This window comes from Perognathus longimembris, chromosome 28 (genome assembly GCF_023159225.1).
Source record: "Perognathus longimembris pacificus isolate PPM17 chromosome 28, ASM2315922v1, whole genome shotgun sequence".
Lineage (NCBI taxonomy): Eukaryota > Metazoa > Chordata > Mammalia > Rodentia > Heteromyidae > Perognathus > Perognathus longimembris.
Genome location: NC_063188.1, coordinates 56,654,785 through 56,671,640, shown reverse-complemented (window position 1 = coordinate 56,671,640; position 16,856 = coordinate 56,654,785). Strand labels below are relative to the sequence as shown.

At 38.4% G+C, this 16,856-nt stretch overlaps 1 protein-coding gene and 1 long non-coding RNA gene across 8 annotated transcripts in view; one reads left to right on the top strand and one right to left on the bottom strand.

Annotated features, from left to right (window-relative positions):
• Atrx (ATRX chromatin remodeler) overlaps positions 1-16,856 on the bottom strand; it is a 163,518-nt gene that overhangs the window by 26,002 nt on the left and 120,660 nt on the right. For all 7 annotated transcript variants that reach the window (XM_048336717.1, XM_048336718.1, XM_048336720.1 and 4 more), the window contains 5 exons: positions 13,291-13,421; positions 12,421-12,509; positions 12,123-12,295; positions 9,143-9,296; positions 4,852-4,958 (listed from right to left, as the gene is read on the bottom strand). In XM_048336717.1, coding sequence (XP_048192674.1) covers positions 4,852-4,958; positions 9,143-9,296; positions 12,123-12,295; positions 12,421-12,509; positions 13,291-13,421 — 654 coding nt within the window. The remainder of the gene's footprint in view (positions 1-4,851; positions 4,959-9,142; positions 9,297-12,122; positions 12,296-12,420; positions 12,510-13,290; positions 13,422-16,856) is intronic.
• On the top strand, positions 2,922-15,921 carry LOC125344120. The gene is made up of 3 exons (XR_007209411.1): positions 2,922-3,209; positions 3,727-3,729; positions 15,907-15,921. It is a non-coding gene; the product is annotated as an uncharacterized LOC125344120 (long non-coding RNA).

Sequence of the window (16,856 nt, the reverse complement as noted above, 5' to 3'; positions counted from 1 at the left end):
CTTAGTGTAATCTGATCCTCTTTTTCTTTCAGTTCTTCCCTCCCCCGCTGCCCTTGAGTTGCTTAGTTTGCTTTCATCAATGTCCATTGCACATATTGGGCCCCCTCTACTGTATTTTTTTCCCGTCGCTTTCAACTCATTCTGTGCCTTCCTCCCATCATCCCTCAGAAGTGCACATGTATACACCATATATGATGTAAGCAATATACAGTCATCTAAATACTATAAGACTAATTAAGGAGAGGTCCTTTGTTTCCTTATGTTTGGAATTCTTTTCAGTCTGTATATTATTTTAAGTACATATGAAATAGTAGTTGGGTCTTCCTATTTGGTGCATTTCTCCCAAGACTGACCTTTTGTGTCTCACTGTATTGGTATCTTGAGACCTGTTTGCTTTGTCATGTCTCATTGTAATCTGACTCTAACACCCACGTATCAGGGAGACCATGTACCATTTGTCTCTGTTCTTGGCCTGTCTTACTCAACATGATTTGTTCTAGTCTTGTCCATTTCCCTGCAAATGCCATTATTTTATCATTTCTAATGGTTGTGTAGAATTCCATTGTATATAGGTACCACATTTTTTTTGGATCCATTCATTTGTAGTGGGGCATCTGGGTTGTTTCCACATCTTGGCTATTGTGAACAGGAGCACAGGTATTTTTAAAGCCTATTTTAGGACTGGGTATGGTGGTATACACTTGTAATCCCAGTCATATGAGAAGTAGATATCATATCAAGAAAAATGTGGTCTGAGAACAGACTGGACAAACAGATACTGAGATCTTAGTTCAACAAACAAACCTGGCACGGCAGGGTATATGTGTAATCTCCACTACTAAGGACATAGGGAGGAGGATCACATTCTGAGGCCGGCCTCACCTAATAGAAGATCATATCTGAAAAATAACTAACACAGAAGTGGGGCTGGCACATCACTGAATAACATATTCAAGCTTTTATTTACAAGGACCTATTCAAACTCAGAAAATATCTATATAACTTTACTCATTATTAGCATATGAATACAAGTATAGGTAGAGGGCTTGCCTAGCAAGCTCAAGGCCTCGAGTCCCAAATACCATACAAACATTTTTGGAGACAACTCACTGTGTAGCCTAATCTGTTCTACAACTCACTATAAACCAAAAGGAATCTAAATCTGCATACAACAGATATACCTGCACACCCATGTTGCTGTAGCACAATCCACAATAGGCAAGGTATGTTATTAACTTGGACAATGGAGAAATGAAAAAAATTATGATACAGATACACACACACATATACACATACACTCTAGAGTATTATTCAGCCATAAAACAGAATGAAATTAAGTCATTTGAGGAAAATGGGTGGAACTGGAGATGATCATGGTTAGGCAAAATCAGCCAGATGCAGAATAACAAATTATCATGTTTACTCTCATACATGGAAACTAGCCCTAAAAACAAGCAAGCAAACAATACAGTATAAATTTGTAAAGGGAACTATTAGCTACTGGGAGAGCAGTAGACTACCAAGAGAGCAGAGTGGAACCACAGAGTGAATAGGAGTGAATATGATTAAACTACATCATATACATATAGGAGGAAATCATAAGAAATCCCATTGTTCCTTTTTAGATGTTCTTAGAAGTGAATAGGAAAGACATTGATGTCTAAAATAAATATCAGGAGTAAATTTATAAGCATAAACCCCAATTTTTGTTTTGCTTTGTTTTATTTCTTGCTGGTCCTGGGCCTTGAACTCAGGGCCTGGGTGCTGTCCCTAAGCTCCTTTTGCTCAAGGTTAGCAAGCACTCTACCACTTAAGCAACAGCACCACTTCTGGCCTTTTCTGTGATTCATTGATAAGACTTTCCCACCAAGGGTGGCTTCAAACCATGATCCTCAGATCTCAGCCTCCTGAGCAGGATTACAAGTCTGAGCCACAAGCACCCAGCAATTTTGTATATTTTAAATCCTTTGAAATTCAGACTTTTCCAAATATATCACATAGTTATATATAAAGTTATAAACAAATTTTAGTTTCTGACATTTTTACTCATGATGAATAGTCTATTATTTTTATAAGCTATTATAAGTTTAAAAAAAGATTTATCCAGTTTACCATGTGAGTTTACTCCCTTCTCAAGTCATGTGCAGATGTGTGTGTGTGTGTGTGTGTGTGTGTGTGTGTGTGTGTCATTTATCTGATGATGGCCACTTAGGTTGCTTCCAACTTTCCATCATTATTAGCATCTGAACATAAGTACACAAGTCTCTCCTCAAGACTCTACTTTTTTTTTTCTTTCTCTCTCTCTTTCTCTATTTTTTTTGTGCCAGTCCTAGGGCTAAAACTCAAGGGCTTGGGTGCTGTCCTTTAGCTTTTTCACTCAAGGCTAGCTCCCCTACCACTTGAGCCACAGCTCTTTTTCCAGCTTTTTGCCTTTTCTGGCTTTTTTTTCCCTGTTTTAAATTCTTTGGAGTAGGGCTGGGAATATGGCCTAGTGGCAAGGGTGCTTGCCTCCTACACATGAAGCTCTCAGTTCGATTCCCGAGCACCACATATATGGAAAACAGCCAGAAGGGGCGCTGTGGCTCAGGTGGCAGAGTGCTAGCCTTGAGCTGGAAGAAGCCAGGGATGGTGCTCAGGCCCTGAGTCCAAGGCCCAGGACTGGCCAAAAAAAAAAAAAAAAAAAAAATTCTTTGGAGTATAGATGAAGAAATGATAATGCTGAATCTTCTTAAGTTTTATTTAACTTTTAGAAACCTTCACACATTCTATTCTTGTTGTTCACAGTGGCCTAAAACCATTATCCTCCCATCTCTACCTCCTGAGTAGCTGATGTTAACAGGTGTGTACCAACATGCCCATTTTACATTTTTACCAACACTGCACAACAGGTTCTGATTACTTGAAATTCTCACCAGAAATGTTTGGTTTAATAGTAACCCACCCTCATAGTTGTGTGCTAGAGTCTCACTGTGGCTGTAGTTTGCATTTTCCTAATAACTAGTGATGCTGACCATCTTCCAATGTGATGGTAGCCATTTGCATAGCATTCTTAGATAAATGTCTGTTCACGCCTTTTGTCCATTTTTATTATGCTATTTCCTTTTTGTTGTTGATTATTCTTGATATGAAATCCTGATCAGATCAATGATTTGCAAGTATTTTCTTCCATTCAGAAAATTGCCATTTTACTCTGTCAACAATAGTAAAATGTGTTAATACCATTCCCCAGAGGAAAATTCCAGGCTAAGCTAGCTTCACTGTTGAATTCTAGCAAATATTTCAATAATTAAATCCCATTCTTCTGGTGTCTCATGCTTTTAGTTGCGGCTATTCCAGATGCACACATAGGGAAGATTGCAGTTTCAGGTGAACCTAGGCAAAAAGCTAGCAAGAGACACCTCAACTTCTGAGCCAGGTATGGTGGTACACACCTGTAATCTCAGTAACAAAGTGGCTATAGATAGGATGGTGATCTGAGGATACTCCTCCATAGAAACATGACACTATTGTACAACTAACCAAAATAAGGAAAAGGGACTGTAGGAATGGCTCAAGGGTTAAAGCAGCTGCCTATCCCAGAGCACAAGGCCAAGTTGAAACCCCAGCACTACCCTCTTCTAACAACTAAAGCCAATTCATCAAGAATTCATAAGGGCTAGCTCTCTAAACCTACTCTCCGCTTTGAAATGGTAAAAAAAAAAAAAAAAAAAAAAAAAAGATGGCCAGTTGGTGTGGATGGGTAGAGACAATAAGTCTACAAACTTATCTAAGAGCAGGAAGCCCTAGAGCTTACCTAGTCTCCAGGGATTTGGGGTAAGCCAGAGACATCACCATATTTCAGACCAAGTAACACCCTCCTTGGCCATCCAGCACCATTGCCTAAGGATTGGTTGGGGATTGATAAAGGAGGCCTATAATGTGTGTAAATTGGGAAGCTGAGAAAGCCTCACATCATTTTCTGGTGACACTAAAAGCCAAAAGGTCAAAAACAGGCCAAATACCTATCAATGAATGAATCAAAGAATAATTAAAATGTGGTTATCACCCACAAAGTAGAATATTAGGCCATAAAAAGCACACTCCAAACAGATTCACATTGAAAGGACTATGAAATGAAGGAATTTAGTCAAGAAATGTGCATGCTGCGTCTCTACGGTAGTGTAAAACAGTCAATGAGCACTGGCACACCAATAAACTTGTGGTCCTCAACTGGAATGGAACTGAGGCACAGGACAGCAGTGTGGTAACTAAAGGTAACTGGCTTTATTTAGTAATGATTAAAATGTTCAAAAGTTATCTGTGGTGCAAGATAGATAGACAGATAGATAGATAGATAGATAGATAGATAGATAGATAGATAGATAGATAGATAGATAGATCTGTGAAGACACTAAAATCACTTTAAGTGGGTGAATTGTACAGGACATTTTAGCAAGTGTTAATTTAATCTATAATTGCAATAATAAATATTACTAATAAATATTGCTAATAGATTTTAGCTGTAACTACATGAGATGACAGATGTAATATACTTCATTCACCACAGGGACCATTTTACTATTTGAATCCCATTCTCTTCATGCTGCAAGCCCCAAGAATTAGTTTAAAATGACCAACATGTTGTGGCGGTGAACATCTGTAATCTCAGCATGCAAGAGGCTGAGGCAGAAAGATTCTAAGTTCAAGGTTAGCCCAGACTATAAAACAAAAACAACAACAAAAAAGATTAGATTTTTGTGAATAAGGAAGAGGAAAAACTTAATATGTTGAGTCCATATATATGTGTGTATATATATATATATATGTAACTGAATATTAAAAAGTTGTGATATAAACGTGTTTATAACTCACCTTTATAAATAAGAGGTTTATCTCTATCTTCTGTTTTCTCCCGACTGGCCAATTCAAGGAAATCTTCAATCAAGTCCAGAGATATGAGAGACTGGCTAAACACAAGTCTAAAGCAACAGATTGGGGTTTTGTGCATTAGAAGATTCACCTAGCAAAGTTTTTGCTTCTTCCTAAATTGATTTATAAACTTAACACTTAATAACCTAATTTCCAAAATCTGAGCTCGATTTATTTTATAGAAATTAACAGCTGATTGTAAAATTCATCTGAGAATGCTAAGCACAGTGTAGCCAAAACAAATTTGAAAAAAACAGGTTAGAAGTTTTAACTCTGCCTGATTTTACTATTTAATAAAGGCATTGTCCTTACAATGAAGGGACAGGAAGAGATCAATGGAACAGAAAAGAATGCTGGCATACAGTCATTTGATATGGTTCAATAATTTTCAATAGGGGAAAAGCAATTCAACAACAAAAACCATGGATAGGCTGCTCACAATTGTCCTCAGCTATACAAATATGCAGATGTAAAAAAGTAAATTTTGGTCTAAGCTTCATGCTTTATACAAAAATTAATTCAAAGGGAGTATACAGATGTAATTTTAAAACTACAGAACATTTAAAAGACGTGGAGAAAATCTTCATGTTCTATTTAGCCATAAAAATGATACGCTTACATACAGTTTTATGACAAGTTAAAATAAATAATAAGAGCAAGTTGCTTTAGGCCTTGTGGGAGAAGGCAGTGGTCCTTTTCTTTGTGTTTAAGGTCACCTATTTGTTGGAGCTCAGAGAGGTATTTGAAAAGCAATACTCAGCTCCAACTCATTGGTAAGAAGGGTCATAATTGAATACTGGAAATGAAAACATTCTAGAAAGAGAATGTGTGAGGGTCTCCTCTCCCTTAGAGACAAAAAGTAGGAACACATAAGAAACTCCCTGTGGCAACATGCTTTAAGTTTTGTTTTGGTTCTGAAAGTCTGACTATAGGAGAAGTGCTTATGATTCTACAAGATCCTACAATGCTCTCTACCTAGAAGGCATCAGATTTAGCAGAGTGAAAAATGAACTAAAGCTTGGAGCTGCTAGAGTGAACCACATGTGCACATATATACTCCACAGCTTCAGCTTTCCAGCTCAGCTCTGCCTTATTAGTCTACTCTCTCTACTACATTACTGAAAAGCAAGTGAACTGACTCTCAGCTTAAATGCTGACGTTCAAGTGTGCCTTGTCTCCTCAATTGTCTCATTATCTTTCCAGATTCTTAATGCCCTGATATAATTTGTACATGGAAAACTAAAATTCCTAGAAATACGAACTGAAATTAATCTGGAATACGGGCTTTTAAAGTAGGGAAGAAAGGTGACCTTTTTGAATACCAAGTAAGGCAGTGTAGGAACCATTAAACTAAATCACTTGGAAATAGCTAAAGAGTTGTGAGGATTATAAGGCAATACACAAATGGTCACCTCTGATCTCTCCTAGCTGCAGATAACATGATGATCTATTGTCTTGATGGCTTGTGCTCATACCTGCATAAATCATTTTGGTTTTATCTGTTTTATTAATGATTTACATGAAAATATCAAAGCAATACTTATAAAATTCATGAATACCATAAGAATTTAGTCCATGTTTAATGATTAATTAATTAATAGACTGGTCAGGCTAAAAGCAGTGGAGTTGGCTCTAACTAGCCTCCAACAAAGAAAGTTCATTGTTAGAGTCCCCTCCCACCTTTAATATAATGTTGATAGCTTGAAATTGGCCATGGAATGAATATTTATATCATGGAAATTAGCAAATGTTGTAAATCAGGTTGTTTCTTTATTGCTTGCCTTTTCTCTTTATTTTCATTATTAAGGGCAGCTGTTAAATACTTAAGAGGACACCACTGGCTAAAATAATCCTTTCTCTATAGCCCTGTGAAATATCAAATGTACATTTGGGCTTAAAAGACCAATTTCATAAATATAGAATGGGGGAATCTGAGAAGTGGAGCTGTGACTCAAAGTGGTAGAACGCTTGAAATCAGGGCCTTGAGTAAAAGAGCCCAGGCCCTGAGTTCAAGCCCCATGACAGACAGAAAAAAAAAAGAATGGGGAATCTGATTTGAAAGAAAGTTGTATAGAAAGAGACTTAGTTGATTAGGTTTACCATGAAGCAATATCACTTAGACAATGAAAAGGCACTTCTATGTGAGACTACATGGATGGAAATGCAGATAAAATGTAAACATTAGTAAGAATTCAATTCAGTTACTAAGTTCCTGGCTATTTCCTGCAGTCAGCAACACTTTTTAAATTAAAACACGAAGAAATGTAAAATTACATTAAAAAATGAAAGCCAGACACTGATGGCTCATGTCTATAATCCTAGCTACTTAGGAAGCTGAGATCTAAAGATCTCAATTCAAAGCCAGCCAGGGCAGAAAAGTCCAGAAAATTCCTTCTCCAATTAAGCAGTAAAATGCCTAAAAGAAGGTGTGGCTCAATTACCAAGGCACCAGCCTGATGTAAGCAAAACTAGCCCTGTAAGAGCATGGGGCTCTGGTACTGGCATGCATGCACACACGCGCACACACACACACACACACACACACACACACACACACACACACACACAAAGAGGCACGGACAAACCCAAAAACTCAAACAAACAAAAAACTAGTTCTCTAATTTTGTCTATTTTGGCAAATAGCATCATAATCTACAAGTCATATCTGCTGGAAGTCTAGGAGTCATTCTTTAGACTATTCTTTCCTTATTGGCCTTAATCTATCAAATTTTATTGCCCTACTCCAAAATATAGCCTATCTCAATTATTAATACTCGATTTTGAAGCAATAAGCTAGGCATGGTTGTGCATGCCTGTAATCCCAGCACTCAAGAAGCAAAGCCATGAGTATTGCAAGTTCAAGGACAGCCTAGGAAATATAGTGAGATCCTATCTTTAAAAAAAAGAAAGTTTAAAAAATTAGGAAAACATCATACTTTACCTGAAAGTATTGGTTTCTGTATAAAGTGGCAATTAGGGCTGTAGAGTGCCAGCCAAGCAAACGTGAGCCCCTGAGTGTGAACTCCAGTACCACAAAATAAATGTATAAAGACAAAGTGGCTCACTAAAAAAAATTAGTAAGCACTGAACAGGTGCCAGTTGTAGTGACTAAAAACAAATAAAAAGCTAGGTGCAGGTGACTCACACCTGTAATCCTAGCTACTCAGGGATCTCAGTTTGAAGCCAGTGCAGATATACAAATCCCAGTGACTCTTATCTCCATCTCAAATTAAGCACCAAAAAGCTGGGAGAACACTATCCTTGAGTGAAAAGGCTCAGAGATAGCACCCAGACCCTAAGTTCAAGCCCCAGGACTGCTTCCCTCAAAAGAAAAAAGAAATAAGAAAAAAATAAATAAAAATAGACTGTGTCTTTAAGCAAGCTTACTGATCTGGTACAAAGACCTAAGCCATCAGGTACATTAGAATGGGCTGAGAACCAAGTATATTAAAAGGTGGTATGGGATGTAACAGACAGTTTGCCTGTATCCGGATTGGTAAATTAGAGCTCTTCCTTTAAGACAAAATACTAAGGTGGGAGAAAAATGAGGGGGAAGGTAACAAGTTTGACAAGAAATATACTCAGTACCTTAACATATATGTAACTGTAACCCCTCTGCACATCACCTTACAATAAAATTAAATTTTAAAAGAGCAAAATAAAGAAAGATAAAAGATTATTTTTTTAGCTTTATGTTAATTACTCAAAGCATCGGGCATGTTTAAAAATCTTTCCTAATCAGATGTTGAGATTCTGTAAAAATTTATATGGCAAGTCTGGTTTAAAGCTTTGATAATGGTTTGGGCTAGTGATCTGATGGGTGGGATGGTAGGAGAGAGACAGAAAAGAGGATGGCTAAACAAATATGATAAAGACAGACTCATAAAACAGATAAAGTCTGAGATTTATTCATTAAGTCTAGGGATTCAGTATTCACAAGTAACTGTAGGGAAGAAAAATCTCAGTACAGTGACCGGTTAGAAGCCACACTAACCAGGGACTGAAAAAGCACATTTTCAATAAATCTCAACTAGATGCATGAGCCAACGATTCTGTCCAAGGGAAGACAGCTCAAAATGTAAAGAGCACTGAAAATACCACCTAGCCAGCACTTTCAGCTGTGTGCCGCAGAGGAAGTGCAATAACAATCAGAAATTACAAAAGAAATCGCTGAAATAACAGAAAATGAACAGGTTCATCAACACAGTAATAAGTACAGGGGAAAAAAACTTACACTTTATCCCCAATTTCCTCTGCCATTCGAAGAATTTCAAAGAGAAGTACCATTTTCCCAGAATGCTCTAAAATCTCAGCATCAGCATCTGTAACAAAATCTTTGTACCAGTCTGGAGCTGGGCTGCTTGGATTAGAAGCTGATGCAGTTTTACCTAAATAAAGAAAACATAGGGTAAATAATTAACATAACAAGACCAAAAGAAACAGAATATACCAATCTAGGGAGAGAGGAAAAAGGACACATACCATCGCCACCACCATCGCACCCCATCCCACTCCAGAAGAAAAGAGCTCTACACTGAGAGACAAGCATGAAGAAGTGAAGGTTGGCATCAATGCCAATAGTAGTGACAAAAATAGGCTCTAAGAAAATTCAAGTATGAGACATATCTTGGAACTAGAACTGTGGCACTGAGAAATGCTGAGAGATGGAGCCCACCCCCCAGGCCTAAGAGGATCCGTCCCCCAAGATGTACTCCAAGAAATAGTGGGGAAGGGGGTGGGTAGAAAGCGGAAGAGAGAAAACATGACTCAGCCCAAGCTTTCTGGGGGCAGGAAGTATTCACTGTTCTTACCACTAGAATTCTGGAAAACACAAACAAAGACTGCCCTGATAAGTGTCCAATCATGTTCAATCATTTAAGCATAGGTGGATCAGCCTTGCAACCAGGCAGAAAGAAAACCTTTATCTCAAAAGTAACCAGCATGTATAAGGCCTAGAGGCATAGCAAGCTTGATCTAGCAAGCTTCAGGCCCTGAGTTCAAACACACACACACACACACACACACACACACAATAAAACGTTTGGCTTTCTTAACCCTGCACCAGTGGCTCATATCTATCATCCTAGCTACTCAGGAGACTGAGTTCTAAGGATCACAATTTGAAGCCAGACTTGGCAGGAAAGTCTGTGAGACTCTTATCATCCATTAATCACCAAAGAGCCAAATGTGGAAGTATAGCTCTGACTCACACCAGAAAGCCTTCTAAGCTCTTCCTTAGTGCTATGCAACCCATTCTAATTATCGTATATGTGGAAAGTGTGATATTTTTATAGAACACAAGGAAACATGAAAGAGGCCACTCATTTCTTGAAGTAATCCAACTGCAACAGACCTTCCCCACCCCCAACATCAGCCAATGTTTCTATACAACCTATTCATAGCACTGGAAATTGCATCACGTGATCAACTCCCCTTCTCAACCAGAATTTAGGAGAAACCTCAATAACAATATTTGTAGAAAATTAGTCCCAGAAACACATAAATGATTTGTAATGATAAGATGTAATGATAACAAATGTAAACTGAGGGAAGCAATAATATGAATTTCCTCTTAAACTATAATCACTTTCCATTTTCATATTATCAAGATATTCTTTAGCTGGACACTGGTGTCTCACATCTGTAATCCTAGGCACTTAGGGAGCTAAGATTCAAGGACATTGATTCAAAGCCAGCCTTGGCAGGCTAGAGATAACTAGATTATCCTCAGTTAGCCACCTAAAATCCAGAAGTGAAGCTACAGCCCGAGTGGTAGAGTGAAAAAGCTAAAGGATTGTTCCCAAGCCCTGAGTGCAAGCCCCAATACTGGCACCCAGAAAAGGCCAATATTCTTTAAATCTAATCAGAAGATAAACACTGATGATAAACTGCCTTTATGGAATATAAGGGAAAAAGAATGAGGAGGGAAATTTGTTAGTTTAATTTTCCCAACTCCTTCCATTTTATGGAGAAGCCAGGGTTTGTGGCTAGGCTGCCACCTGCCTACTCCTTAGAGGTACTGAAGAGAGAAATGTTTACCAAAGAATCACTCAATTGGATCAACAGCAGATCTCAGATCCCCCAGGCCTGTTTCTTTTCTGCTCACACATGGGTAACTGCTTTGTTTTATAACTCTTAAATGCCAAGTCCTCAGAACCATCACATGATTCTCTCTTCCCATGTTTGAAATATCAAATGGTGTTATATTTGTTCTCGGTTTTGGAAATCTTTTCCATCTAGTCAGTCAGGCCTGGGCAAGACAAGAAGCTCAGCACTGATCACTCCATACACATATGTGCAAAGGCAAGTTAAGCCACGGCAGAGTTCAATCACAGACTTTTCACTTTCATACACAAGAGAGGGAAAAACAGGTGACACTGTACATAATACAAGGAAACAAAACATAGACAAACTACATTATCCAAAATGAGAAAAGAAAATGTCTAAGAGATTAAAATTAGATTCAATATATAAAATAAGTACAATCACACTTCCTTACCTGAAAGGTTTCTGGTTATAGAAATATGATGGTGGCTTGCAACTTGACACATGCATCTTGGTCTGAATCCCAGTTCTATCTTTTATTTTATTTATTCTATTTTGGGCTCACACTCAGGGTTTTGTGAACACTTGCTGAGCTGACACTCTACCACTTAACTACACCTCTAGCATTCTATCAGTCATTTTTAAAATGAGGGACACCATCAAAATTGCAAGAACATGCCTAGTGCTGATAGCACATGCCTGTAAACTTAGCTACTGAGGCTAAGATCTAAGGAGGATGTTTCAAAGCCAGCTCAGGTAGAAAGTCCATGAGACTAAATTAACCATTTAAAAAAAGACAGAAGTGGAACTGTGACTTAAGTGGTAAAGCTCTAGCCTTGGGCGGGGGTGGGGGGGAATCTAAGAATACCCAGATTCAGAGTTCAAGTTACAGTACAAGCACAAAAAAATTTCAAGCCCACTTAAGATTAAACATATTGAATAATAATTGGGTTGTGGCATATACATGTAAATAAATATTTGTCCTCCCAAATACCAGAAAAACTATAATGAAACATTATCAGATAGCTATTATAACTCTGACCCTCATATCTCAAGAAATCCCTTTGAGTCAACCAGTGAGGACAGATAATACATGACTGAGAGGAAAGCACTGAGACATGACATCTAAATGAATGTTCCTCATGAGCGGCAACAGACACAAGACTCACTTTCTTCTGGCTTTAAAGATCCAGAGGGGTTGTTTCCGGTGTCATCCAGATTTCCTTCCCCACCACCCCGTGACCGAGAATTCCAGACCTTGATCACTTCAACATCATTGTCACTGCCACTGCCACTTGAGCTACTGTCTTTCTTTCCCTTCTTCCCCTTTGCTTTCTTTTTTCTGAAAAGAGAAAAATCCAAACATGAGGAATGCATAATAAAGATAAAAAGCAAAATACCAGATGAAGATTAGCAAAGAAATGTCTTAAGTGTGAGAAAACAGAACACAAACAGCACTTGATTTACTTGGAATACTCATCAGAGCTTAGGCTCATGGAAGTTTCATCAGAATCCGAAGCTATGAATTCATCCATACTATCTTCATCAAAATATCCCTAAGAGGAAAAAAGACAAAGAAAATAGTAACTTCATTTCAACATATACCGAAGATGTACACTGATTTTTAATTTCCTTTAAGGATAAGTATAGTGACATGACAAATGGAAGGACTAAGGAATTACCACAGCTTGCAGAAAATAATGGAGACATGATAGATGGGACTAGACAACAGGAAAAAGATGAAAGAAAAAACACTGATGAAACCTACATTAAGCCTGTTACTATTATAATATTACTACATTACTATCGTACTAAAGTGAGTTTCCTTTTTTCTTTTTTGCCAGTCCTAGGGTTGAACTCAGGCCCTGGGCATTGTGCCTGAGCTTCTTTTAATCAAAGTAAGCACTCTACCACTTGAGCCACAGCTCCACTTCTGGCTTTTTCTGTTTATGTGGTGCTGAGGAATCCAACCCAGGGCTTCATGCATGCTAGGCAATCACTCTTGCCACTAAGCCACATTCCCAGCCCTAAAGTGACTTTCTTAATTTTGATACTTTACTATGGTTACACTAAGATGCTAATGAGAGAAAAATGAGTCATAGGTACAATATAACTCTCAACTACTTTAGAAACATTTCTATAGGTAGTCAATTACATCAATGTAAAAGAGGGTTTTTCTTTTAAATGGGCTCAATAAAAGAATATTTAAGACAAATAGAAATGAGTTAAAATACACGAAGATGAGTTAATAAAATAAAAAACTGCTTTAGGTACATAGTATGCCAAAAATGAGCTGTCAGCAAATACCACTTAAATAACTTGAGATACCTGGCTCACCTTATTTTCTTTGCTAATATAGTCCAGTTGCAAACACCAAGGATGAGTCCAGATTCGACTTAACATCTGAAAATCTTGGAAAAGTTTTGTACCTGCCTTTCCTCTGCCACCTTCATTGTTATTTCCTACACCTGATCAAAAGAAAGCACAGTTTGAAGAGACACAATTCTTCACTTCAACCATGTTCCTAAATTCCAGGTTTTGCCCTTAAGCTATCACATGGACTCTGCGTGTAAAAAGCTTGTCTTGTTTCTTAAAGGAACTTTTTTTTTTTTTTGCAGGTCGTGAGGCTTGAACTCAAGGCCTAGAGGCTGTCACTGAGCTTCTTCTGCTCAAGGTTAGCACTCTACCACTTGAACCACAGCACCACTTCTGGCATTTTCTGGGTAGTTGATTGGAAATGAGAATCTCATGGCCTTTCCTGCCTGGGCTGGTTTCAAACCACAATCCTCAGACCTCAGCCTCCTGAGTATCCAGGATTATAGAATGAGACACTAGCACCTAGCTTAAAAAAGATTTTGAAGCCCATAAAATAAATGGCATTGTATTTGACACCTACTTTACAGAAATATAGGGTGCAGAAACACACAACTTGTAATGCATTCAGTAGTAAAGACAAGCAACAGGTGCAATGAGCATCTGGAGCTTTGATATATTAACGAGGGTGATTTGGAGATGCTGGGAGAAACATTATAGAAAAATACTTTCCAATTTCTTTTGATAACAAAGTCAAGAGTAACACTAATACCACTATATTTGTTGCTTGTATACATAATTCAACTTCTGTTTAATATGCCTTTTTAGTCTGAGATTCCTAAGAGCATGTAATTATATTTGCTTATTCCAGATCTTAAAAGTTACCTGGGGGTGTGGCTGCACTGGTAAACCACTTGCCTAGCCAGGGGGGACCTTGACTTCAATCTCTAGTTCTGACCCAGAATGCCCAAAATCTCCATAACTGATCCCTTATTAGAAATTCCCTGGGCTGGGAATATGGCCTAGTGGCAAGAGCACTTGCCTCCTACACATGAAGCTCTCGGTTCGATTCCCCAGCACCACATATATGGAAAACGGCCAGAAGGGGCGCTGTGGCTCAGGTGGCAGAGTGCTAGCCTTGAGCGGGAAGAAGCCAGGGACAGTGCTCAGGCCCTGAGTCCAAGCCCCAGGACTGGCAAAAAAAAAAGAAATTCCCATTTATCCTAACTCCACATAGTCCTTTAGCAACTTGCTCCAAGTATGTGAACTCCAGAAAGGTACTTCTGAATATAGTCATGATTTTGATGTACAAAAGGTAATTATTCTAGGAAATTCAGTCTAGAATAATTTCAACAGGATATTATTGTTGTTGTTCTTTTCTGGGTTGCGGAGCTTGAACTCAGATCCCAGACACTGTCCATGAGCCTCTTTGTGCCCAAGGCTAGCACTATACCACTTGAGGGCCACTTCCAGGTTTTGTTTGTTTTGTTTTGTTTTTGTTGCCAGTCCTGGGGCGTGGACTCAGGGCCTAAGCACTGTCCCTGGCTTCTTTTTGCTCAAGGCTAGCACTCTACCTCTTGAGCCACAGCACCACTTTCGGCTTTTTTTTTTCTATATCTATGTGGTGCTGAGGAATCGAACCCAGGGCCTCATGTATACGAGGCGAGCACTTTACCACTAGGCCATATTCCCAGCCCCACTTCCAGTTTTTGAGTAGTTAATTGGAGATAAGAGTCTACCAGGGACTTTCCTGCCCAGGCTGGCTTCAAACCACAATCCTCAGATCTCAGCCTCCTGAGTAGTTAGGATTACAGGCGTGAGCCACTAGCAGGATTATTTTTGTATAAAAACAAAATTAAAATTATACAGAACACTAAGCATTCACACACAGTGAGACCAAAGGAGGATACACTCAGGACAGAAATATAAAGGTGCATCTGATCATATAAAACAATATTGCAATGAACTACAGAGAGTGGGGGGAAAAGTTAAAGGAAATTAATATGGACTTCATTAGTATAACAAAATTATCAAGGGGATAAAATGCAAAAACAATGACTAAAAAGGGCACTGGTGGCTCATACATATAATCCTAACTACTCAGGGGGTTCAGAGCTGAGGATTGCTATTCAAAGCTAGCCTGGGCAGGAAAGCCCATGAGACTCTTATCTCCAATTAACTACCAAAAAAGGCTGAAAGTAGAACTGTGGTTCAAGTGGTAGAACACTAGCCTGGAACACAAAAGCTCAGGGACAGCAGCCAGACCCTGAGTTCAAGATGCAGGACCAGTACCAAAAAAAAAAAGATTTTTTAAGGAAATAATAGCATTTAGTAATAACATAGTTTCCTATTCAGGGCTTTTTGAGCTGTACGGGGATTGAACACAGAATGTGAAACAAACTAAATGCCTGTTTTTGCACTGAACCATAGTACAGCACTACTGTCCTGTTTCAATGTAAGTTAACCAATAATTAGCAAGTCTTGATAACAGAAAACTAAGGCGCCCGCACATGTGCACATACACGCACACACATGCACACACACAAAAACTAAAATACCTAAAAGTATTCAGGAAGAATGGTAATCTCTCTGTACAACAACTTAATAACAATAAAATTACATTTCAAAAAAAACCTTCAGGGCTGGGAATATGGCCTAGTGATAGAGTGCTTGCCTCATATACATGAAGCCCTGGGTTTGATCCCTCAGTATCACATATATAGAAAATGTCCAGAAGTGGTGCTGTGGCTCAAGTGGCAGAGTGCTAGCCTTCAGCAAAAAGAATCCAGGGACAGTGCTCAGGCCCAGGACTGGCAAAAAACAAAAAAAAAAACTTCAGGCATTATGCTGCCTAATATAGGTATTTCTACTGTGTATAATGAAGATCATTGCTCTGAAAGTGAGGTATCTAATTTTCAGAACGAAACTGCTCATAGTACTCTCTTGTAATTATTCTTGGTTTGAGCAATACTGAGAATTAGAACTCAGGGCCAGCCTATGAAGCATGATATGTTTGCAGATCTTTGTAACACTGGTTATTTTTGAGATGGTGCCATCCTTTTTGTTATGAAGCACACCTACACCCTGATCCTCGTGTTTTGTGCCTCCTACCATAACTGAGAGTGGTAAACAGGTACACAACACTACACTCACCTTTTTCTGTTGAGATGGAACCACAAACTTTAATTTTTATTGCCTAGGCTGGCTTCAAATCATTACCCTATCACTCAGCCTACCAGCAAGTTAGAATTATGAGTATGAACCATGGTGCCTAGCTTAATTCTTTTTAATTGTGTAGGGTAGGTAGTAATACTTTCACTCTTTTAGTTACTGGTGTCTTTTTCTATTACTTTGTAAGTATGGTTTATAGGAATGAAGCACTACATACAATTTTTTAAAAATCACTACCATTCATGCATCTTTTGAATTTTTCCTTTTGCCCAGGCTGGACTAGAACAATCATACTCCTAATCTTTTTCCCACAGAGCAGGGAAGAAGATGCAAATTCTGGTTCATACGATAGGAAAAAAAAAATTCTATAGAACACTAGGATTCAAGCCCTCTTTTCCCCAGAAAGTTTCTGAAGAACA